This window comes from Neodiprion lecontei, chromosome 5, assembly GCF_021901455.1.
Source record: "Neodiprion lecontei isolate iyNeoLeco1 chromosome 5, iyNeoLeco1.1, whole genome shotgun sequence".
In the NCBI taxonomy this organism is placed as follows: domain Eukaryota; kingdom Metazoa; phylum Arthropoda; class Insecta; order Hymenoptera; family Diprionidae; genus Neodiprion; species Neodiprion lecontei.
In genome coordinates, this window is record NC_060264.1 from 7,074,874 (window position 1) to 7,098,011 (window position 23,138).

The 23,138-nt window shown below is 41.1% G+C and overlaps 5 protein-coding genes and 3 non-coding genes across 16 annotated transcripts; 5 read left to right on the forward strand and 3 right to left on the reverse strand.

Moving 5' to 3' along the window:
* The first annotated feature begins 412 nt into the window (after positions 1 to 412).
* LOC107221849 (protein mono-ADP-ribosyltransferase PARP14) lies at positions 413 to 2,871 on the forward strand. Its single transcript, XM_015661006.2, has 2 exons — positions 413 to 866; positions 1,081 to 2,871. Exons 1-2 carry the CDS (start codon positions 542 to 544, stop codon positions 1,341 to 1,343), a joined length of 588 nt encoding a protein of 195 aa, XP_015516492.1. The 5' UTR covers positions 413 to 541; the 3' UTR covers positions 1,344 to 2,871.
* A 2,690-nt stretch (positions 2,872 to 5,561) lies between these two features.
* LOC124294456 (serine-rich adhesin for platelets-like) lies at positions 5,562 to 12,644 on the forward strand. 5 transcript variants are annotated; one of them, XM_046739511.1, is made up of 3 exons: positions 5,562 to 11,331; positions 11,861 to 12,166; positions 12,209 to 12,644. In XM_046739511.1, exon 1 carries the CDS (start codon positions 5,595 to 5,597, stop codon positions 9,717 to 9,719), a length of 4,125 nt encoding a protein of 1,374 aa, XP_046595467.1. In that variant the 5' UTR covers positions 5,562 to 5,594; the 3' UTR covers positions 9,720 to 11,331; positions 11,861 to 12,166; positions 12,209 to 12,644. The 5 variants fall into 5 exon arrangements, with proteins under 5 accessions (XP_046595467.1, XP_046595468.1, XP_046595470.1 ...); XM_046739512.1 differs by having other exon boundaries at positions 5,562 to 9,240; positions 9,292 to 11,331; positions 11,861 to 12,644; XM_046739514.1 differs by having other exon boundaries at positions 5,562 to 7,350; positions 7,603 to 11,331; positions 11,861 to 12,644.
* LOC107225904 (protein mono-ADP-ribosyltransferase TIPARP) lies at positions 12,332 to 14,107 on the forward strand. Its single transcript, XM_015666522.2, has 2 exons — positions 12,332 to 12,644; positions 12,731 to 14,107. The coding sequence occupies exons 1-2, from the start codon at positions 12,332 to 12,334 to the stop codon at positions 12,991 to 12,993; spliced, it is 576 nt and encodes a 191-aa protein (XP_015522008.1). The 3' UTR covers positions 12,994 to 14,107.
* Positions 14,108 to 14,895: 788 nt separating this feature from the next.
* On the forward strand, positions 14,896 to 17,492 carry LOC107225902 (protein mono-ADP-ribosyltransferase PARP14). Of its 5 annotated transcripts, none has more exons than XM_046739521.1 (5): positions 14,896 to 14,911; positions 16,094 to 16,217; positions 16,332 to 16,403; positions 16,534 to 16,846; positions 17,160 to 17,492. In XM_046739521.1, the coding sequence occupies exons 3-5, from the start codon at positions 16,332 to 16,334 to the stop codon at positions 17,423 to 17,425; spliced, it is 651 nt and encodes a 216-aa protein (XP_046595477.1). In that variant the 5' UTR covers positions 14,896 to 14,911; positions 16,094 to 16,217; the 3' UTR covers positions 17,426 to 17,492. The 5 variants fall into 5 exon arrangements, with proteins under 5 accessions (XP_046595477.1, XP_046595472.1, XP_046595475.1 ...); XM_046739516.1 differs by lacking the exon at positions 14,896 to 14,911 and adding an exon at positions 15,579 to 15,980 and having other exon boundaries at positions 16,192 to 16,217; positions 16,348 to 16,403; XM_046739519.1 differs by lacking the exon at positions 14,896 to 14,911 and adding an exon at positions 15,586 to 16,015.
* A 746-nt stretch (positions 17,493 to 18,238) lies between these two features.
* On the reverse strand, positions 18,239 to 19,216 carry LOC107225903. The gene is made up of 4 exons (XM_015666520.2): positions 19,198 to 19,216; positions 18,846 to 18,960; positions 18,709 to 18,766; positions 18,239 to 18,603 (listed from the first exon to the last, which is right to left on the reverse strand). Exons 2-4 carry the CDS (start codon positions 18,954 to 18,956, stop codon positions 18,431 to 18,433), a joined length of 342 nt encoding a protein of 113 aa, XP_015522006.1. The 5' UTR covers positions 18,957 to 18,960; positions 19,198 to 19,216; the 3' UTR covers positions 18,239 to 18,430.
* Positions 19,217 to 22,145: 2,929 nt separating this feature from the next.
* Positions 22,146 to 22,217, reverse strand: Trnaq-cug. The gene has a single exon. It is a non-coding gene; the product is annotated as a tRNA-Gln (tRNA).
* A 338-nt stretch (positions 22,218 to 22,555) lies between these two features.
* Positions 22,556 to 22,627, forward strand: Trnap-agg. Its single transcript has one exon. It is a non-coding gene; the product is annotated as a tRNA-Pro (tRNA).
* A 325-nt stretch (positions 22,628 to 22,952) lies between these two features.
* Positions 22,953 to 23,024, reverse strand: Trnaq-uug. Its single transcript has one exon. It is a non-coding gene; the product is annotated as a tRNA-Gln (tRNA).
* Positions 23,025 to 23,138: the final 114 nt, after the last annotated feature.

Genomic DNA, 23,138 nt, shown 5'->3' on the forward strand with positions numbered 1-23,138 from the left:
GTATATATTTTATGATGTAACCAATGTAGTAATATTATTCGCAGTCACTTTGTCAGTTTGTCACGGTAGAAATACTAAATTTACCGGTCATGATTACCACTTATATTTCTAACCCTAAGTATCTCATCGCCAACTGTGATTATCCAGCTGGCGAACTCGTTTGCACATAGGCCGCGCGGTGGCAGCACCGTTCAGGTCGCAACAAGACTACGCAAAATCACTGTCTTCCTACCGAGCCGCGGTATGTGTACGTGGCGCTACCTCGACGCGACCCGGCGTACCAGGACGATGACAGTACAAACACAAGCATACGATCGGGTACCCGGCATGCCGCACGGCTCGATGTCTAGGCAGCAGGGCCTTGAGGTGAACTTTGTTATAATTTCAGGGGAATCCCAAATAACAGAAACTCGACGCCATGTTGGGTGAATGTAATACACGACGCGACGGCAGAACAGCAGTGCCGCCGTGATTGTATTGGCGTCTGGTGTAAAGAGTCAGGGTTAATTTTTAGCCTCTTCGAATTGGGGCATGAATAAAAATGGAGTTATTACAATGTGCTGTAACTTCAAATAACTTTGGATTGCGGAAAAAATTCCCATGGAGTGTACGTCACGACGGAGATGTCGACCCAAAAATCGACGGCAGGAATATACGGTCCAATGAAATAGAGTTCTTAGCTGAGCGTTTGGGCAGCCAAATATCCGTCACAGAAGGCACCTTCATAGGTAGAATTGAAAACCCTTGCTTATGGTCTCGCTACGTACTACACTACGAGGAAATGAAGGCAAACTTGACAGCTAGCAAAGTTACAGAGCACATCGTTGTTCATGCCACCTCGATATCGGCTGCGTACGAAATAGCAGGTAAAGCAAACAAAGTTCATGTACGCGTTGTTTTTGTCATTTCTGTTGCAAACTTGTTATGCCCAGCTCTATGTGTATTTTCGCAAAGAGTATCTGAACAATATGTTTGCGTTAATTAGTAAAAGCATAATAATAAAAACGAAACCAAATCATCCAATCAAACAACATTGCCCATGACATTTTTATTCATTACCTTGTTGGTGACATATTTCAGACAACAACTTTGACTGGAGGCTTGTAAAGCGTTATCGCTTTGGTCAGGGTGTTAGCTTTGCCAAAGATGTGGACTATGCCGCTTCTCAAGCAACAAGAAAAGGTGCCTACATTATTGCTGGAATTCTTGTTGCTGCAAGTAAAATAGGGAACTTTGGAACCCAAATACCACCTGGCACTTTCGATACTACGACGAATAAAGCAAAGAGTGTTTACGTTAAATATTACGACAATGACTTTTATCCCTACTACATAGCTTACTGAGAAGATTTTACAAAAAACTGTATGACATCACGATTACTTTATGTAAAATTTTAAGAAATCTATTGTATACACCCAAAGTCACAATGGCTTGAGATTTAAAAAAAAGAATGGTCGAATGTTAGAAGGATCAAAATATAAAATTTTCAAAGATGAAAAAACTAAATTGTAATATTATACAAGTTTCAAGGGTCCCAGTGTAGAAAGTCGAAATACAGAACGACAAAACATAAAACGGCAGAATCTAGAATCTGTACACGGTTTTATACAATAGAGATGAATTATGACAATTCTATATTTTGGTATTCCATACTTTGAATTTTCTATTTTTTTAACTCTCCATACTTCGACTTTCTACATTTCATAGTTTTATAAATTAAATTTTCGCTTCCGCAAATATTCGATATTGTGGCCCTTCTATTTCTTGACCTATCTATATTTTTACCCCCACCCAGTCACAATTCATTAATTATTGTGGTGATCATAGTATCTAGATTAGACCTGTCCTTCAGAAGGGCAAAATCGAATTTTAATGGTCTTACCCCCCAAATTGGTTCGAAATAATTCAAAAAAAATGTCCGAATTTTTAAAAATTTTTCCCTCCATATTTACCCACGCCTAGGAAGCCTTACTTTTTCCCATAAGAAAAGCATTGGTTTTTCGGGATTTTTAATCGTTTTTTTACCGCTGCCGTAATTATCAGCTAAAAAATCGCAAATTCTCAGAAAATGTTGACAGTTATATTACCTTTTTGTCCAATTTTTTGGAATTCGATACAAGCGTTTTTGGTCTAGATCAATCACATCTTTATTCTCTGTATGTTGCGAAAAACGCGGAAAAAAGTCGATTGATCTAGCCCAAAAATGCTTGTATCGAATTCCAAAAAATTGGACGAAAAGGTAACAACTGTCAACATTTTCTGAGAATTTGCGATTTTTTAGCTGATAATTACAGCAGCGGTAAAAAAACGATTAAAAATCCCGAAAAACCAATGCTTCTCTTATGGGAAAAAGTAAGGCTTCCTAGGTGTGGGTAAATATGGATGGAAAAATTTTTAAGAATTCGGACATTTTTTTTGAATTATTTCGAACCAATTTGGGGGGTAAGACCATTAAAATTCGATTTCGCCTTCTTAAGGACAGGTCTAATCTACATATACTATTTAGATATTTTTTTAATTATGCAATTATACTTAAACTCTGTGATAGTCCGCATTGTGATCGAAGTTTCTCTATAGAAATAACATTGTGAAAACTTTTTTTCATAGTATATATTCTATTGTAAAAGTGATAATGTTCCAAAAAAAATATTGCCTTCGAAACACGAGTCGGTTGACTTAAGCTACCCGACAAAATTTAACTTGACAAAAATTATTCAAAATAGTAAGAAATACCGATAGTCAGAAGTCACAGATAGAAAAGTTAGTTGGATATTTTGATTAACCTATTTATTATATAATCTCTTTATGTATATATAAATATTTCGTATGTTTATCAATTGCATAGATTATGCATATTTTAATGAGATAAAAATAATAAAAAACAAACTCTTCAAATTTCATTTTGATACTTGCTTCATCCTAACTTACAGGCTGTATAAGTTATCTCTATATATAAAGGAACAAGTACGATCACGCACAGCCCAAACCCTTTGACCTAGAAACTTGAAATTTAGAATGCACATTCCCCTCGGAACATAAGCACCCACTAAGAAGCGATTTTTAGAAATTCGAACCCTAAGGGGGTGAAAAGTGGTTAAATGTGATTTTTACGGATTCGACGATATCTCTGCACATAGATGAGACATCGACTTGGTTTTTGATTCAAACAGTTCATAATATTAATACTTAAAAAGTACTTTCTGCGTTTTTAGAAATTTAGACAATAAGGGGTTGAAAAGCGGTTGATCGTGAGGCGCGAAGCGCCGACCCGGGGTTGGCGCGCGAAGCGCGCAGGCGCGGAGCCCCTAGTTCATCTATATTTGACATTCGGAATTTTTCCGCAGTACGGTTGATTCTACGTACTAGTAGAATTTTGAAAGAAGTGATTTTTTTTCAATCTTCCGAAAGTCTGAAGTATGAAGTACAAATATTACGTTAAAATTTGATGACAAAATTCAAGAAATTCCTCAAGCTCGCGTTAGTCATTCTTTTGCTCAACGATAATCCAGCGGCTGATTCGCCAGGCCTGCGGAATGTCGAGCGGCCCGACAGAGCTACCAATTCCGCTGAAACGAGTCCAGTGGCATTTTAATAGTTAGCATCTGCTGATGCAAGGGTAAGGGTCACAGTTTTTATAAAGCGTCAGTCTACCTTTAATTGGCAGCAGTAAACAATATTTTTTTGCGCGTGCCAACATTACAAAAATTAAAAAGTAAAATAGAAACTAGGAAAATGTACCAGTAAAATGGCAAGAGTGGACGGAGTGAAAAGGCTTGCAAACTTCGCAATGACTGGCCCAAAAAAGAAAACGACCTGTAACATAGCCAAAAAGACGATAATTACGGCAGTTCAGCATAAGCCAAAAAATACGAAAATTGATTGATTCAAAACTAAACGTTAATGGAATAAAACGAAAATAAATATTGGTTTTGTTGTTATAAATTTTATGACCATTTTTTCGTTCACGTTAAATGAACAAGAGAATATGGACGACGAACACACTATAATAACAAAAAGCTGTACTCGTGGTCTAGGATTCAAAATGCAAATAAAGTGTTCTTTTTGTCCCCAATACCGGCATACGAAATTGGCATCTAGCAATGGCTTTGCTATGCGAATGAATACTCCGATTGAAAGGAAATTTCTGGTACAATGGACCAGCTCCAGTGTAGCACACTGTGATTGTGAAAAATATTGTGACCGCTTCGGAATCAGTACGAAAAATCATTTGTTGGTCAATGGTGTAGAAAAAAAAGATATTGCCGAAAAAAAATGTTGTGACATGGACTTTTGATGCAAACGAAAAAAGCATTTCAGCAGCAGCATGGATAATTCAGCAAACGAGTCATGGAGCTCGAATGAGTGCTCGAGCAGCAACGAACGTGAAATTAAGACGCCAAGCAACAAGAGATTCGAGTGGATACCTAGAAACCGAGACGTGATAATGGTAAGTATAACACTGAACCTAATGTGAACGTGGCTAAAAAATTGGTTATTCAAGTGAATTCGTAGAACCCGATATTGTGATTGTTAAACTGGCTAAAAAAATTGGCCTTACCAAAATTTAATTATGAAACTCGCCTAGCGTATAGTAAGAATGACTGGAGCAAACGGCAATCTGGCCTTATGTCGTTGTATGTTTCAGTTATGTTTATGGCTTCATCCCGAAATTTTATTACCATACAGCCATTGTTTCCGTGTCAGAAAAATTGATGATTGGACGAATTGAATAGCGAACTGATAGCGAATCGAGGAAATCATGAAACTAGACGAATTTGATCTATTTATCTCTGGGATGCCAAAAAATCTTCGCACGCTTCTAACTATTGTAAAACGGTAACCCCGTAAACTACTCAACTCCCCTAAAAAGGTAATCAAAGCTTAGGATAAGGCTATGGAACGCATCTGGAACTGGATCTGGTTTTGATTGTCCATATTATTATGATAGCAATATTTGTCCGTAAAAGGTCCGTTTGCAATGTACGAGTATTTGCAATATAGCCAACTATACTGGCATGCTTAAAATTTGTCGGGACACGGAAAAAAAATATATTGAAACAAATAAATAAGTGCGCCTGAAAATATGCAAGTTATCAATACAATACGACCAAGAGAAAATTATACGGCAGAGTTTTTAATAATTAAAACGTTAAGCCACCTTAAGCCCGCGACAATAACAACGATTTCGGGAACTCCCACAGTACAAATGAACACAGGAATTTATTACTCTACTTTGGAATAACGATTCCGCGATGGGAAATCCAAAAATTATACTCATATCCATAAAAGAACAGGGCTCATGTTATATAAACAGTTACTGTGTTTATGACAATACATGACTAATGCAATGCTTGTGTGCGCTTCTACCGTACAGCTTGGCGTAGCGAATACTGCAAGAAATTGGCATGTGCATGCAATAATATAACATATAATTTCTTCATTGTCTGAGTCTTCTGTCACAAATATCGACAAGTTGGGTCAATATTTTGATAGAAAATATTATAAAAGACTTGGGTAAAATGTAGAAGTATAAAAGCAGAAGTTCTGGTGTGTGCTTCATTAGTTACTCTAGGAGCAATTAAGAGCAGCTCAAAATGAAATTACGGTGTTTAATCTTCAGTGCATTCGTGTGCCTTCTCGTCTTCCGCGCAGCGGAAGCGAGAGCATACGCCAAGACTGAAGCCAGCAGCTACAGCTCAAGCAACTCCGAAACCGAGAGCAAAAGCGGTGACGAAGGCAGCGGCAGCAGCAGCAGTAGCAGCAGCAGCAGCAGCAGCAGCAGCGAAGGCAGCGGCAGCGGCAGCATGAGTGAGAGTGAGTCCAGTAGCGGCAGCAAAAGCGCCGGCGAAGGCAAAGACAGCGGCAAGAGCGGCAGCAGCAGCATGAGTAAGAGTGAGTCCAGTAGCGGCAGCAAAGGCAGCGGCAGCGGCAGCATGAGTGAGAGTGAGTCCAGTAGCGGCAGCAAAAGCGTTGGCGAAGGCAAAGACAGCGGCAAGAGCGGCAGCAGCAGCACGAGTAAGAGTGAGTCCAGTAGCGGCAGCAAAGGCAGCGGCAGCGGCAGCATGAGTGAGAGTGAGTCCAGTAGCAGCAGCAAAAGCGTCGGCGAAGGCAAAGACAGCGGCAAGAGCGGCAGCAGCAGCACGAGTAAGAGTGAGTCCAGTAGCGGCAGCAAAGGCAGCGGCAGCGGCAGCATGAGTGAGAGTGAGTCCAGTAGCGGCAGCAAAAGCGTCGGCGAAGGCAAAGACAGCGGCAAGAGCGGCAGCAGCAGCACGAGTAAGAGTGAGTCCAGTAGCGGCAGCAAAGGCAGCGGCAGCGGCAGCATGAGTGAGAGTGAGTCCAGTAGCAGCAGCAAAAGCGTCGGCGAAGGCAAAGATAGCGGCAAGAGCGGCAGCAGCAGCACGAGTAAGAGTGAGTCCAGTAGCGGCAGCAAAGGCAGCGGCAGCGGCAGCATGAGTGAGAGTGAGTCCAGTAGCGGCAGCAAAAGCGTCGGCGAAGGCAAAGACAGCGGCAAGAGCGGCAGCAGCAGCACGAGTAAGAGTGAGTCCAGTAGCGGCAGCAAAAGCGTCGGCGAAGGCAAAGACAGCGGCAAGAGCGGCAGCAGCAGCACGAGTAAGAGTGAGTCCAGTAGCGGCAGCAAAAGCGTCGGCGAAGGCAAAGACAGCGGCAAGAGCGGCAGCAGCAGCACGAGTAAGAGTGAGTCCAGCAGCGGCAGCAAAAGCGTCGGCGAAGGCAAAGACAGCGGCAAGAGCGGCAGCAGCAGCACGAGTAAGAGTGAGTCCAGCAGCAGCAGCAAAGGCAGCGGCAGCGGCAGCATGAGTGAGAGTGAGTCCAGTAGCGGCAGCAAAAGCGTCGGCGAAGGCAAAGACAGCGGCAAGAGCGGCAGCAGCAGCACGAGTAAGAGTGAGTCCAGTAGCGGCAGCAAAAGCGTCGGCGAAGGCAAAGACAGTGGCAAGAGCGGCAGCAGCAGCACGAGTAAGAGTGAGTCCAGTAGCGGCAGCAAAAGCGTCGGCGAAGGCAAAGACAGTGGCAAGAGCGGCAGCAGCAGCACGAGTAAGAGTGAGTCCAGTAGCGGCAGCAAAAGCGTCGGCGAAGGCAAAGACAGCGGCAAGAGCAGCAGCAGCAGCACGAGTAAGAGTGAGTCCAGTAGCGGCAGCAAAAGCGTCGGCGAAGGCAAAGACAGCGGCAAGAGCGGCAGCAGCAGCACGAGTAAGAGTGAGTCCAGTAGCGGCAGCAAAAGCGTCGGCGAAGGCAAAGACAGCGGCAAGAGCGGCAGCAGCAGCACGAGTAAGAGTGAGTCCAGTAGCGGCAGCAAAAGCGTCGGCGAAGGCAAAGACAGCGGCAAGAGCGGCAGTGGCAGTGTTAAGGGTAACAATGGCAGCGGTAAGGTTGACAGCGATAAAGGCAGCAAAGGCAGTGATAAGGGTGGCAGTGGCAATGACAGCGGCAAGGGTGGCAGCGGTAGCAATAAGGGTGGCAGTGGCAGTGAAAGCGATAAGGGTGGCAGCGGTAGCGCTAAGGGCAGCAGTAGCAGCGATAAAGGCGGAAGCGGCAGTAATAAGGGTGGCAGCGTAAGGGACAACAGCTGCGGTAGCAACAGCGAAGGCAGCAGCGTCGAAGGCGGTCACGGCGGTGCTAGCGACAAGACCAGCACCACAAGTAAGAGTGAGTCCAGTAGCGGCAGCAAAAGCGTCGGCGAAGGCAAAGACAGCGGCAAGAGCGGCAGCAGCAGCACGAGTAAGAGTGAGTCCAGTAGCGGCAGCAAAAGCGTCGGCGAAGGCAAAGACAGCGGCAAGAGCGGCAGCAGCAGCACGAGTAAGAGTGAGTCCAGTAGCGGCAGCAAAAGCGTCGGCGAAGGCAAAGACAGCGGCAAGAGCAGCAGCAGCAGCACGAGTAAGAGTGAGTCCAGTAGCGGCAGCAAAAGCGTCGGCGAAGGCAAAGACAGCGGCAAGAGCGACAGCAGTAGCACGAGTAACAGTGAGTCCAGCAGCAGCAGCAAAGGCAGCGGCAGCGGCAGCATGAGTGAGAGTGAGTCCAGTAGCGGCAGCAAAAGCGTCGGCGAAGGCAAAGACAGCGGCAAGAGCGGCAGCAGCAGCACGAGTAAGAGTGAGTCCAGTAGCGGCAGCAAAAGCGTCGGCGAAGGCAAAGACAGCGGCAAGAGCGGCAGCAGCAGCACGAGTAAGAGTGAGTCCAGTAGCGGCAGCAAAAGCGTCGGCGAAGGCAAAGACAGCGGCAAGAGCAGCAGCAGCAGCACGAGTAAGAGTGAGTCCAGTAGCGGCAGCAAAAGCGTCGGCGAAGGCAAAGACAGCGGCAAGAGCGGCAGCAGTAGCACGAGTAAGAGTGAGTCCAGCAGCAGCAGCAAAGGCAGCGGCAGCGGCAGCATGAGTGAGAGTGAGTCCAGTAGCGGCAGCAAAAGCGTCGGCGAAGGCAAAGACAGCGGCAAGAGCGGCAGCAGCAGCACGAGTAAGAGTGAGTCCAGTAGCGGCAGCAAAAGCGTCGGCGAAGGCAAAGACAGCGGCAAGAGCGGCAGCAGCAGCACGAGTAAGAGTGAGTCCAGTAGCGGCAGCAAAAGCGTCGGCGAAGGCAAAGACAGCGGCAAGAGCGGCAGCAGTAGCACGAGTAAGAGTGAGTCCAGCAGCAGCAGCAAAGGCAGCGGCAGCGGCAGCATGAGTGAGAGTGAGTCCAGTAGCGGCAGCAAAAGCGTCGGCGAAGGCAAAGACAGCGGCAAGAGCGGCAGCAGCAGCACGAGTAAGAGTGAGTCCAGCAGCAGCAGCAAAGGCAGCGGCAGCGGCAGCATGAGTGAGAGTGAGTCCAGTAGCGGCAGCAAAAGCGTCGGCGAAGGCAAAGACAGCGGCAAGAGCGGCAGCAGCAGCACGAGTAAGAGTGAGTCCAGCAGCAGCAGCAAAGGCAGCGGCAGCGGCAGCATGAGTGAGAGTGAGTCCAGTAGCGGCAGCAAAAGCGTCGGCGAAGGCAAAGACAGCGGCAAGAGCGGCAGCAGCAGCACGAGTAAGAGTGAGTCCAGCAGCAGCAGCAAAGGCAGCGGCAGCGGCAGCATGAGTGAGAGTGAGTCCAGTAGCGGCAGCAAAAGCGTCGGCGAAGGCAAAGACAGCGGCAAGAGCGGCAGCAGCAGCACGAGTAAGAGTGAGTCCAGTAGCGGCAGCAAAAGCGTCGGCGAAGGCAAAGACAGCGGCAAGAGCGGCAGCAGCAGCATGAGTAAGAGTGAGTCCAGCAGCAGCAGCAAAGGCAGCGGCAGCAGCAGCACGAGTAAGAGTGAGTCCAGTAGCGGCAGCAAAGGCAGCGGCAGCGGCAGCATGAGTGAGAGTGAGTCCAGTAGTGGCAGCAAAAGCTTCGGCGAAGGCAAAGACAGCGGCAAGAGCGGCAGCAGCAGCATGAGTAAGAGTGAGTCCAGCAGCAGCAGCAAAGGCAGCGGCAGCGGCAGCATGAGTGAGAGTGAGTCCAGTAGCGGCAGCAAAAGCGTCGGCGAAGGCAAAGACAGCGGCAAGAGCGGCAGCAGCAGCATGAGTAAGAGTGAGTCCAGTAGCGGTAGCAAAGGCAGCGGCAGCGGCAGCATGAGTGAGAGTGAGTCCAGTAGCAGCAGTGGTGACAGCGACGAGAGCGAAAGCAGCAGCAGCAGCAGCAGCAGCAGCAGCAGCACCAGCAGCACGGATGCTGAGTCAGAGAGCTGGAGCAGCAGCGACAGCTATACGTCACTCACCGATTAAATCTTCAAGCAGATATGAAACCGAGACGTGTGAAACTTGGAAAATGAACCTGGCTAAAAATTAATTATTACCAGAATTAATTATGAAACTTGTATGCGTATGGCAAGATTGAAACTGAACTAAAAGGCAATCTGGCATATCGAAGCATTATCGCGAAACTTTATTACATTACACAGGTAGGTAATGACCCTTTTGGATTGGGTATACTTTCACAGCCTGAATCGCTTTTAGACTCATACTCTACATGAGAAAAATATTAATTATTGAATGAATTGAATCGAACTGACAGCAAATCGTTTCAAAATTCGACACAAAAAAATTCTACAATCGTGGTTGAAATTTTGTGAAAGTAGGTTCTTATATCTGAAAAAGTTCACTCTCACTCTGAAAGTAATTCTTATCGAGATTCCGTCTCTGGAACCATATCACATAATTTATCACCGACCGTTTTATTAACGGTGACGGATCAGATCGAACTCAAACTTAAGATCGAAATTACTACTCAGATTAGGTACGAATGTGTACTATTATACTAAAACACTACCCAACTAATCCAAAACTATCACAGTAAGCATATAAAAATCACTTACGACAACAAAACGGTAATCAAAGTTTAGGATAGGCTAGCAGCCTTTTTCGACCATTATATTGTGATTATCCGTATTATTAGAATAGCAATTCGTCCGTGAAACCCGTCAGAGAACAACCAGCAAGAAGTCCATGTTGCAATATACGAGTATTTTCAATACAATCGTGCTTAAAATTTGTCAGGACACGATAAAAAAAACTGTTCTATTAAATCCAGTAGTAATTATAGCTGAAAAAATGCAATTAATACAACAAACGACTAAGAAAAAATTATAATTATATTATAGAGTTTTTATTTTAATATACGGCGGATATTTTAAACTTCGTGCACATCTTTGTTGCTGCATGAAATCATTTTAGTATCTATCGTAGAAGCATTTTAGATTGTATTGTGAATCGAATATTTATTCAAATATTATTATTTATTTTTTCAATTATGTTCGCTTATCTTGTATAATAAATAATATTGATGAAATATTTTGCACGTCTTCTTCATTGACTAATGGAATCTCTAAACTGCACTAGCACTAGCTATTATATTTCAGTGGTCCTCGCATGATGAACATTTAAAACTCAGTTCCAAGACCATGTTAATTGCAGTGTCACTTAGTTTGAATACCCTGTTCAGTGAGTGACCTACAGTGTTTTGATGTGTTTCGGTGCAGTGAAATGCTCAAAAATGTACAAAATTTGCGTTTGAGGCCAATAGATTTCAAAGCTTACTGTTAAATCTCCACAGTTGACGGAGTTATCGACTGCAGTTTCTAAACCGTACCGATTCGACACTGACAGGGCTTATTGGCTAACTTACGCTCAATGTGTGTGAAATTGAAACTGCACTTATGCCAAAGAAAATACGCGTTACACTCTAGTGTGTAAAATGTAGCCTTTAAATTCAACAGTCAATGATTGTCTCTGAGTAAACTAAAGTAAGCAACTTGAAGGAAGAAAATTAAACAATTATGAAGCAATATATAATACGTAATAATATACGTATATGTATAACACATGACGTCTCTTCCCTGTAAGAAAATGATGAATACCTGAGACAAATTAAGCTCCAAGTATCTTCTACTTCTACGTCATTTCAATCGAAATAACATTTTATCAAGATTATTAACATTTTTTCATAAATAGTTCACGTGAATTTTTCATAACTTGTGATCTCATTGAATTCAATTTGTTTCAAAAGAATTGAAAACCAACGTAATTCTTCCCTGAAACGATACAGCGTGCGAGAAAATGATGATATACCTCATTCGAATCCATGACAGAAAATTAATGACCCCATCTAATTTTTGCATAATTGCCTTTTACACGTCTTTCATTACCGTATTATGATATTTATTCGTACGGTATGTGCAATAGCCATTCAGCTTCAGTTCACCTGCCCACGTAGCTAAATTGGAAGACGGTGAAACGAGGAAAATTTTGCAGAATACCGCCAACGTAGTTTTAATTATACGTATGACCAATAATCTGGGTAGCTTCTACGCACATAAATGGAAAACAATGCAAAATAAAGTTATACCATACAACCGATTTGTTTGTAGGTACGAGAAAATTGAACAGTCATATTAAACCATTGACCAATAGCAGTCAAGGATACGCGTAACAGGAAGCCAGCGTTCCAAGGGGAAAAGGAACGTATGTATGTTGCATCTAGACGCTTCTGATTGTGATAAAAGGATGAGACAGCGAACGCTAATAACGCTATACTCGGTCTCACTCGCCACCTATGACGTGAAGTGTGACACGTTGCAGCAACACGTGGTTAAACTTTGACCCGTCAGCTTCGAAACGAAATTAAACTAGGTGCTCAGCATTCCAGTACCCAGTTTATTCTTCAGCCGCAGACTGTGAGTAGCCAAAAAACAAACCAATATCGAATATCGCTGCAGAAAATCCTTCCTTGCAGCATCGATCGGCCAAGTTATAAGTTGCGTTGATTCGAGCATTTCTTCGCCTTCCCTGTATCTTCAAACTTATTCAACGAAAGCCGATTTTAATTCTCGTCAGCAACAATGGACCTGTTCAACAAAGCAATGCACAGCAATGACTTCGGTTTACGAAGATATTATCCATGGTCGGGGTACATTAATCACGAGCCGTGGGTTACTGGCCGCGTATCTAACAGGGAACGGAAATACGTCTGGTCCCATATGCAGGACGTATTTTGGTGGGACGAGATGACCGTCAAAAAGATTGAGAACCCATTCCTCTGGGCACGATATGCCTTACGATACGAAGAAATGAGGATCGACTCTGCATCTAGAGATGTGTCGGAGGAGATTGTGATACATGCTACATCCATCTCGAGTGCTTATGAAATAGCTGGTGCGTGTACACCAATAGTAGAATATGTTTTGGGGGTATATTTGAAGATAAATGTTTTTTATTTTTTAACTCACCTTAATTTGCAGACAAAAATTTTAACTGGAGACTGGCGAGACGCTGTCGCTTTGGTCACGGAGTCAGTTTTGCAAGGGATGCAGACTATGCAGAGGCTCATGCTAGTGACAACGAGGCCTACATAATAGCTGGGATCCTTGTAGCTAATTGCGACATTGGTAATTATGGAACCCGTATTCCATCGTACTTCTCAGATACGACAGTGAATCGTCAAGATAGCGTATGCGTCAAATACAATGACAATGAGTTTTATCCGTATTACATAGTTTATTAGACATGAAACGCCAAAAGTAATATCCTAATATAAATTAACATTATCTTTAGCTATGATAGTAAGATAGAAAATAATAGTATTTAGATAACATATGATAGTAAACATCAGTACAAAATTATATTACGAATATATAAGTATGCTATTATAAAACTGTGATATGCATAGTTTCTTTAACCTATAATTAAGGGTGTATAAAATGGTATTTTTTCAGTTGAAAAAATGTTTGGATTTCATCAATATGTGTGCAAATTAACGAAATCATACCAAACTAAACCATCCTCAAAATTAAAAATTCCCCATCAGTCGAGTAAAACCCGTAACACCTTACGAGTAGAGTATTCGAATGCACAAATCTACATCTAGACTTATTCAATTAAGTTTCCTTACTGTCATTGGTAGGTAATTGAACGTTTATAAAATTATTGAGCCTGAAACAGGTTTGAGAATGCCATAATTTTCTCAATTCATCGACTTTTACATCAGCTCTTATGGGCATATAATCAGTAATTACAAATTACAGAGAATGGCTGAATCCACAGATCCACTGGCTTAGTGCACCATCGTGCATACGACTAAACATGCTTAAACATGCAAGACAATCAACTATCAATAGTAATTGCATACAAGTATGCTGTTACCATCTCGAAAACTCTGTATCATCCATTGAAATTCTCTAATCTCCAGTACACCAACCGCGGTTTTGTTATCGAAGGTCATGGAACCTCATAATAATACTAACTCTATATCTAATAATAATTACTTGTTGGTCGCGTATACATGCTAACATCTTAGTACTTAAATTGTCAAAAGTTGCATTACCAACCTTGGGCCTTAACGCAACGGAGATATTGAATAACCTGATAGGATATATTCCGATACAAAAAGCAATTATATTCTCGACTTTACATGGAAAAACGAATAATTGTTATTGTTTTCATTTGAAAAAAATAAGCGTCCATTTACTACAATAGGCCCATTGAACAGCTTTCAAGAGCATTTGTCCATTACGGTATAATAAGGTATAATAAGATTCCGTTGAATTATACGCAGGTATGTACACAATATTTTTCCAAATGCCTGCAGGTACACACAATGTAATACGTGCATAACTTGCAATAATCAGAGATACAAAAAACTCGATCGAGTCTATTTTCACCGTTAAATTATATTAGCCGTAGGCAATGTCAAGCATCACGCTACTCGAATTTTGATTACATTTTTTATCTGTACAGTTATCTCAAAATATTGTGAAGACGTCATTCAAGGTTGTTGGAATGTAACATCAATATTGTCATTGAGTACGTTTACACGGCAGCTGTTATTCCGGTTCACTATAGACGATGTAGTAATATCGGATTCAAAAATACCTCTAAGATTTGTAAGCCCGTTATATCCGGTGTAATGCACCAATTATCACGCACTTTTAAATCCGGTATTACTTATTACTATGTCGGCCATAGTAAAACCGGAATAACGGCGCCGATTAAGGGTACTCATCTTCACCTATGTAGGGTGCTTTCCATTTACTGACTCAAGTCGACTTGTGTCGCTATTTCTGGTGTATTCCTTCGGCCGGTTACACCTGAAATAGCGACACAAGTCGACTTGAGTCAGTAACACTCGTGTTCTGAGTCCCTCCTTGAGGAACAAGGATTCCTTGTTTCTCATTTCACGTTTCATAGACCTTCCTCGACAGAATAAGGAGCCCAGTGAAGGAGCCTTGTTAGATTTAAATATAGCCGAGTGGCGCTTCGATCAGCAGTCTTACCACCATAAGCAATCACATATCCCTAAATATGTCTTCCTTCTGGAAGGGAGAGCCAAGTTGTGACTATGAAACGAGGACGCCTCTGAGACTCAAGGAAGCCTTCATCAAGCCGTCCTTTATCCTTGAGATAAGGAGAGACTATGAATACGGGTGTAAAACCGCTTGGCTCTCATTGTCAAGTTGCGTCGGTTGATGAGAGTGTATAACCTCAAAGAAGTTAACCTGTAGACTGGCTGTGATCCTGCGTCATAAGGGTCATAAGTGCATAGACGCCAAGCGCAAGCGCAAGCGTTGGTTACATGAAACGAAACAGCCGATCGCAGTGCCGAAGGTTTCCTCAAGGAAGCTCGCGACCTGCCTTGAAAGAAGAAGGCCAATAAGGCTCCTTGTTCTGTCGAGCAAGGTCTATGAAATGTGAAATGAGGAATAAGGAATCCTTGTTCCTCAAGGAAGGACTATGAATACGGGTGTATTGGCCTCCTTCTTCCAAGGCAGGTCTCAAGCTTCCTTGAGGAAACCTTCGGCACTGCGATTGGCTGTTTCGTTTCATGTAGCCAACGCTTGCGCTTGCGCTTGGCGTCTATGCACTTATAACCCGTATGACGCAGAGATCACAGTCAGTCTACAGGTTACGGTCTTACATACGGGTCTGGCAAAGAAAGTAGTGGGGGTGGTTTATTTCATGGACGGTTATTCATCTCGCTTTGTGGCCGCCAGGCCGGCGTTGTGTTCGAGGGATGGATAATCAACGCGTGCGCAATGCAGCGCCAACGTAATAATAATATTATTATTGGCACATTTTCATCCTTATCATCCCTACCCCACGTACATCCCTAGATAGCAGCGCTGCGACATGGCTATTTCAAACACTAAAAACCACGGACAGCAAGAGAACCACGCCGCTCTGTAGAAAATTGGCTTCGTTGCCAGACTTATAAGTAAGACCGTACTACAAGTTAACCTCTTTGAGGTTAGCACTCTCATCAACTAACGCAACTTGACAATGAGAGTCAAGGGATTTAAGTTATATTTAAACATAGCCGAGTGGCGCTTCGATCAGCAGTTTTACTACCATAAGCAATCACATATCCCTAAATATGGCTTCCTTCTGGAAGGGAGAGCCAAGTTGTGACTATGAAACGAGGACGCCTCTGAGATTCAAGGAAGCTTTCATCAAGGCGTCCTTTATCCTTGAGATAAGGAGAGACTATGAATACGGGTATAATGTTCTTTCTCTCTACTATCTTTCTACGGGTGCGTTCGACAAGGAAAAGAACTAGTTTTAACTACTTCTCTCTCTATGCCGTTTTATACTTCCGGTCTACGTTTCAGTATACGATGCTGCCCTCGATTTCATCGTTAGCATGTAGAAAACCGTAGAAATCAGACTTTTGAAAATGGCGGGACTGAATTAGGTACCTCTTCCCAAGGTCCGTAGCAGGAAGTAATATTAGAGGTACGTACACAGATATGTGGACTTGGGAATCCACTCGTCTATTATGGAGCTTGCCTCTTCCTCTCCTTGACCTTGGCCTGCTATTGGAATAAATAAGAAAGATCTTGACACTAGATGTCACTCGCTGCAGGGCGTCAAATCCGGGAAATCCCATGTCTGGACGATTTATTCCACAGGGATTTTTGGGTGAGTCATGCTGCCGAGATATGCATAACAACCCCCCTGCTTTAACGTCAGTCACTGTGAGCTTGTGGCTTGCTAAGTACACTGTGAAGAACTTGAGTGATAGTGTGTTACCTCAGCACCTTACACCCAGGTAACCAGAAAAGCAAAAATGGAACTGGTGGATAAAGCTAATGTTAGCAACGATTTTGGATTACGCAAGAAATTTCCATGGAATGGCTTACAAAACAATGCGCCTTGGCTAGAAGACGCAACAGACTCAGAAATATCATATATACGGTCAAATTATGCATTAAGTGGAACCTCGATTAAACGCATTGAAAATCCATACCTCTGGGCACGATACATGCTACAGTACGAGGAATTCAACGCTGATGAATCTAAAATAGCTCATGAACGCATTGTGATACATGCCACATCGTATACTAATGCATTGAAGATAGCAGGTAATATTGTATGGTTGATGATGTGTCAGTATTAAAACGTACCTTCAAGGTTTGGTAAAGCGGACTTGCTAGAATCAATCGAGGATACTTCGTGTCTTATGTTTACTGTCGTGCGCTGACCTCTGTTATTAGTATGAGCAATCTGCCACATAAAATCCTCACAGCGGAGCTGCTTTTTTATGAATGGCTTTAGCACAGCTTTATCATTTGTAATGTTGAGAAATTTATGAAGTAGCTGGAACTGATGAAAATCGTGGGCTTTAAAATCTAATAATGCTGCTAGATAAATAACTTAAAAGACTCGTAATTACAGATGAAAACTTCAATTGGCGGCGCGTCCATCGATGTAGATTTGGCAAAGGAGTCAGCTTCTCGAAGACTGCAGGATATGCCAACAAATATGCCTCGCAAAAGAATGCGTTTATTATTGCAGGCATTCTTATTTCTAAAACAGTTCGTGGGAGCTATACCACTATAATCCCACCTGGTGACTACGATACTACAGTGGACAGTAATGGTGGCAATGTCTATGTCAAATATTACGACAGTGAATTTTACCCGTATTATATTGTGCATTAATTCCAGTGATACCAAATCTATTGTATGCTTTATCCGTTGTTAAAAATACAAAAAATCAAGTACTGAAGTATCCGTAAAATATTTTCTCCAAATTGAATCTGTAATATTCTATAATATTTATGATATTAAATATATACCTATATACATACCATGCCTATTTGTCACCCCACATATAACTCTAATTTCTAGTGTATTTTTAATGTAAATAATATATCAGTTAAGTAAATACATTACAGCATTAATTTAATCCTGGTATTCATATTTCTCAGAATTTTAAATTTTGAGAACATTATTAGTACCACAAAAATTATTGATTAGATTTTGAAACATTCTATGACTTACACGTCACGGGTGTAGTATTTTTGTAAGTAACTCAATGTTCTAATTTCATCCACTAGGAATTAATACCTGATATCATAAACTAATTGAACACAAAGAAGCCCACGAGTAAAATGGCTTCGAGAAAACGTTGGTAAACTTGTAATTATAACTTCAAATGAACGCATTTAATTAAATATTTATCAATTTTAAATTTGTGGCAACACGTATCAATATCGAATTAAATGCTTCTCTTTATGTCGGACTCGATTTCAATGTATATGCATATGTGGGAATATGTGACACAATGCGTGTAGAAATTTTTTTTCAAAGAAGCAGGTAAGCTAGGTGAAAAACATATTTGCTGTACACAGAAATTGATAAAAAGTAGAATACGTAAACTTATTTATGAATGATAATGATATATGAAAAAGCATTTATAATAATCTAGAAATTCGTCGATCACAGGGTATGTCGTTGGCAAATTACTGGAAATTCGACCGTCAGTTTTTTTAATATATCCAAACATCGTTAAAAATATAATACATAATTCTATACTCTACGGGTGCTTTACAAAAATGGAAACATCGTAACGGTCCTAATACAGATCTGATATTGTCTAACGTTAATGTAAAACCTTCAACTGCCACTTGATCAGTACTCGTAGGTAAGAAATAAAAATTTGCGTTAGTCGTAATCCTCGTAATCCGGCGGGAGGCAGGAAGCTACCGGAGGACAAGGACTCTGCACACATAGGACTGGCTGTAGAACACAAGTGTGTTCCCTGGGACATGGCGGGTCTAGTTGAGCGCAAGGACCAACGGCACCAGATAATTGATCGCTCAGGCAGGAGTCGCCGACTGGAAAAAACGTTTACTCACCCTTACAAATTCGAATTCGAAATGTCTTCGCCTTTTAGAGGGCAAAATGCCCGGCATGATTATATTTTATGTGAAAATCCTTACAATCGACGCATTTTTCGTTGTGACAGCATCCCGTGCAACATTCCGCGCTGCGGACGCACTGAAAGCAGTAAAATTGAAATTAAGCTCAGATCTATCGGATTACGACAATTATACGCTGAAACTAATATCAAACTTACGTTATTTGTATTTTTAATACAAGTCTGCTTCACCGCTGCACCATGTGAAGAATCGAATAGCATAATCGCCGCTAAGAACGTCAACGCTATTGCAGCCGTTTGCGATCGCATTTTTCTGGAAAAATCAAAAATCAGTAAAATTGTTAATAAAAAATCGATCACACTAAACCCATCATTGATCGTAACAACGAATTCAAGTTCAAACCGGGTGAAAACGTCGCGTAAGTTCAACGCGCAATTGATCGGTTACAGTTTCATTGTTCGTAAATGTCGGTACGTATAGATACGTTATTTTATTCTAGTGATATCAATGAATCGATTCAATTACGTAAATAAATTTACAATTCTGTACTTAGTACAATCCTTAAATGCCGTGTCAAACAATAGTCTGCGTGAGTAAAAACCTTTTTTTTCGCTCCTTTAACAATAATTAAGTTTCGTGATTTTATATTTAAAAAATGTGGACGCGTTGTACCGAGGTTACTGACTGGTCTTCGCTGACTGATGACGATGTTCACCGCAGCTCGTGCTCACGATCAGTCCATACAAGTAGCGCTGGTAGTTACACCACACTGATGTTCACTCATATTCCATTTCTAACCGTAAACGCGAGCTCTCGCCGGCTTAGGCGAAGGTATAAGTCAGCTCAGACCGGAGTAGGACACTACGAGAACACGAGTAATCATTACAGTACATTATATCGAATTACTTGTATACGTATACAGTTTGAAAAAGTACAAAGAACGTTTAATCGCTCGCTCGTGCAGATGCATGACATATCCTAAGTTCAACTTTTCACCGATAAGAATATACAGTGTTCCTGTTATGAAATTAGCTGACCATATATTCAGTTTCATTACATTCTTATATTCTTTTCATTACTGTAAGATGCATAATTATAATCACGGCTGCGATCGGCATGTGACCTCGTGCGAGTTAATTAGTTTCAAATCTCTGCAGTTCGTATAATTTCAACAACTACACGTACATCGCAATAGCAAATAAATGGTGAATCAACTGTTTGAACAATTCCGTCTTTGAGTTAAGAAATGTACGATTTACGATGTAATTAAAAAGTCCATATCATTCTTAATATATTCATTCAATCTAATTGTGGCTCTTGTATATTAAGAGCAGACTTAACGTCAATGAAACTATAGTTCGTCCATATATATATATATATATATATATATATATATATATATATATATATATATAATTAACAATAAGTTCATTTCTCAACTCCAATATCTGTACACGTTCCCCATCATGCTTCAATACAGCATCCAAACCAAATCACGTACATCCATCATATCTATATATGTTTCTGCGTCTCAATTCTCGTCGTTAGCGTATTCATCGCATTCACACCTGTTTCGCCTTAAGCCATGCGTACGAGTTGAGTAATGCACACGTACAATGTACATTCATACATACACACCCGCACCACGGAAAATAACAATAATGAATAAGGTGTGTTGAAGCTCGAGTCCGTATGCGTACGTGACTAATGACAATATTCCGTGTGCACAAAACTCGCGGATCGAATTATTATACAACTGGTCGTCAAACCATGATAAACGTTATTTTCATACAGATAAGTCAACGGAAAGATGCGACCAATATAGGTATACCTGTACAGCTTAAGCTTTCAGAGAAAGAATGCACTTTCTATATTACTTGGATGTGTAAATTCTCGATCATACGAAGCCTCGACCGCATGTGTAAATATTGCAATACATCGGGGTCTCCGGTACGATCGTAAATCTGACAAATATAATACGTGCCTTTGTTAATACAACATCTGATCCAATTTCCATAGATAAGCAATTCATGTAACACATAACGTAAATCTGCGACGGCCTGTATCACTGATCTTCGCACCGTTCAATAATGATCGATATCTATATGCGTAATCCGTCGTATGAATGTAACTACGTACAAACGTCGATTTATTCATACGGACAACAGCATTGTAATACATGTACAATATTGTCGAGTTGCGGAAATGAGTTAGCACTGCATGAAAGACTGGTATTTTTTTTTTTTTTTTGTTAAAAATAGCCCGCAGTGAAACTACGTGAATATCCTTCCATAGCTTCAAGTGATTCTTAGTCGTGACATAATTCTTTGTTTAGATAAATGATGGCGGTGTATATACAATACAGTCTCTACTGAAAATGTTCATTTAATAAATCGTACGATATTTATGGCAGAATTAACCGAGTAATTTATTACATGATTAATCGTGTAAATTCGATAAAAGATATAAGAAATCACGTAATAAGTAACAAATGCCCGAATCATCAGATATCATTCAGATTCAAAATCATATAGTCGAATATATAGCTGATATGCAATTTTTGAACTGGTCCAGCTGATGATTTTTGCTTTTTTAATTGATTAATTCTGTGATTTTTTATTTATTCTATCGAATTTACAAGACAAACCAAGCAATAAATTATACGCTACATTTTTCCGTAGCATTTTATGATTTATCAAATGAACATTTTCAGTTTTGATTATTAACAAGTTTAATAATTTGGACCACTGTAAAGGCAGGGAGACCAAGTGATTTGCCTTTCATTAATCTACTTCGTAGTCCTTGAATCGGTCATTAACTGTTCTATATCCCTCAGCCAATCAATATTCGGTCGAGGTACAAAAATAACAACGAAAATCAGATTGTAGTCCGTTGGCTTGTAAATAATTATTACTTCAGAATGATTATTTTTCGCGCTGTTCGTAGAAATAATAAAACGTAAACAATAAATTAGAAAAATCTTTAGTTACGGCAAATAAAATTCACAGCGTTGCAACATATATTCTGCATTAAAAAAATGCGCTGCTACAGGATTAAACTGGATCTGGTATTTGAAGATTGGGAACTGTACGTGCTGCCGGAATTGGCTTGAGCAGCAGTTACACTTAACATTGGAACTCTTCTACGGAGGAAAGGTCTTATTAAGAGGTCTTAAATTACCGCCCTCGTAAATAGACGGCTCACTGATCCTTTATACACACGATTAGTCACGTATGAGAGCAGGCATTACTTAAACTGGCTTCTGTTTTACAATGTCCGATGATATTTTAACTTCACACTGCGGGATAAAACGCACTCATTGCCATTGAACGGTATGCGTTACAGATATCTGATCCACAAATGCCCATGAATTTAACGTTGATCCGCTGTTGTTACTTACTGGATATTATTTTAATTGCCTGTGGAAATTGGAACGGAAATTTTATAACGAATACCGCTTCACTCTTACTTCTGCAACTTCGAGATGAAAAAAATCAAGGTCCCACCGAGATTTGAACTCGGATCGCTGGATTCAGAGTCCAGAGTGCTAACCATTACACCATGGAACCTGTGCAAGTGCAAAGGACGACTTAATTCTCAAACAAATAAAATTTCGTCCTAAATTGATCACTTTTGTCAATAAGAATGATCTTCGAACAACATGCAGTACATAATTGTTAAACTAAAACATAACACAGCGCTTGATTCAATCTTTTTTGCTGTGAATAAGTTATAGATTCTCGAATCCACTTTCGAACAACGTCAAACATGTTCGCTATAGAAAATTTTGCTAATCATAGAAAAAATTGTACAACACCGTCTCTATTTCAATCGAGATAATAATTACTCTGAATTTGATCATATGTTACAATTGTTATACATTTTTTAATGCCACAAATTCATGTGAGGCTCGTTGGTCTAGGGGTATGATTCTCGCTTAGGGTGCGAGAGGTCCCGGGTTCAAATCCCGGACGAGCCCTGTTTTTTTAAATATGTAGTCGTTATATAATTACCTACTACTTCAATTCGAAAGTTTGAAAATACGGTTATATATCAGTTACTCAACAAATTTTAATTAACATCCGTTAATTGCATAACATAGAAATTCCTTATTTCTTACGATTAGTAGAACTTGGATGAGTTTCCAATTTATGTCATTAGAGCTAATACAGATTACTTGAAATTTATAGAAGGGTAACGAAATTGTTCGGAAAAATGGTAAACGAGTGAAATTGGTAAGAAAAAAAAAACATCGTATGCGAAACGTCAAAATAACCCCGACGAAATCGTGGCAACGCGGCAAGAGGTCCCACCGAGATTTGAACTCGGATCGCTGGATTCAAAGTCCAGAGTGCTAACCATTACACCATGGGACCATGTTGGCAGATTTTTTATTACAGTATAATGAATCAAAAAATGTTGTAGAGATTGCTAAATACAGTAAACCACCCTATTTAGTGGACTAATTTGTTGAAATAATAGATGATAAT

What these genes read in the sequence shown, in the direction of transcription:
- LOC107225903 (XM_015666520.2), bottom strand. Translation starts at nt 18,956, where the DNA reads ATGCGATCGCAAACGGCTGCAATAGCGTTGACGTTCTTAGCGGCGATT. An exon ending in GTATTAAAAATACAAATAAC is followed by an intron (nt 18,767 to 18,845) that starts GTAAGTTTGATA and finishes TACTGCTTTCAG; the next exon opens with TGCGTCCGCAGCGCGGAATG. An exon ending in CAACGAAAAATGCGTCGATT is followed by an intron (nt 18,604 to 18,708) that starts GTAAGGATTTTC and finishes CGTTTTTTCCAG; the next exon opens with TCGGCGACTCCTGCCTGAGC.
- LOC124294456 (XM_046739510.1), top strand. Translation starts at nt 5,595, where the DNA reads ATGAAATTACGGTGTTTAATCTTCAGTGCATTCGTGTGCCTTCTCGTC.
- LOC107225904 (XM_015666522.2), top strand. Translation starts at nt 12,332, where the DNA reads ATGGACCTGTTCAACAAAGCAATGCACAGCAATGACTTCGGTTTACGA. An exon ending in GAGTGCTTATGAAATAGCTG is followed by an intron (nt 12,645 to 12,730) that starts GTGCGTGTACAC and finishes CTTAATTTGCAG; the next exon opens with ACAAAAATTTTAACTGGAGA.
- LOC107225902 (XM_046739516.1), top strand. Translation starts at nt 15,859, where the DNA reads ATGGCTTCCTTCTGGAAGGGAGAGCCAAGTTGTGACTATGAAACGAGG. An exon ending in AGGAGAGACTATGAATACGG is followed by an intron (nt 15,981 to 16,191) that starts GTATAATGTTCT and finishes CCTCTTCCCAAG; the next exon opens with GTCCGTAGCAGGAAGTAATA. An exon ending in TAATGCATTGAAGATAGCAG is followed by an intron (nt 16,847 to 17,159) that starts GTAATATTGTAT and finishes TCGTAATTACAG; the next exon opens with ATGAAAACTTCAATTGGCGG.
- LOC107221849 (XM_015661006.2), top strand. Translation starts at nt 542, where the DNA reads ATGGAGTTATTACAATGTGCTGTAACTTCAAATAACTTTGGATTGCGG. An exon ending in GGCTGCGTACGAAATAGCAG is followed by an intron (nt 867 to 1,080) that starts GTAAAGCAAACA and finishes GACATATTTCAG; the next exon opens with ACAACAACTTTGACTGGAGG.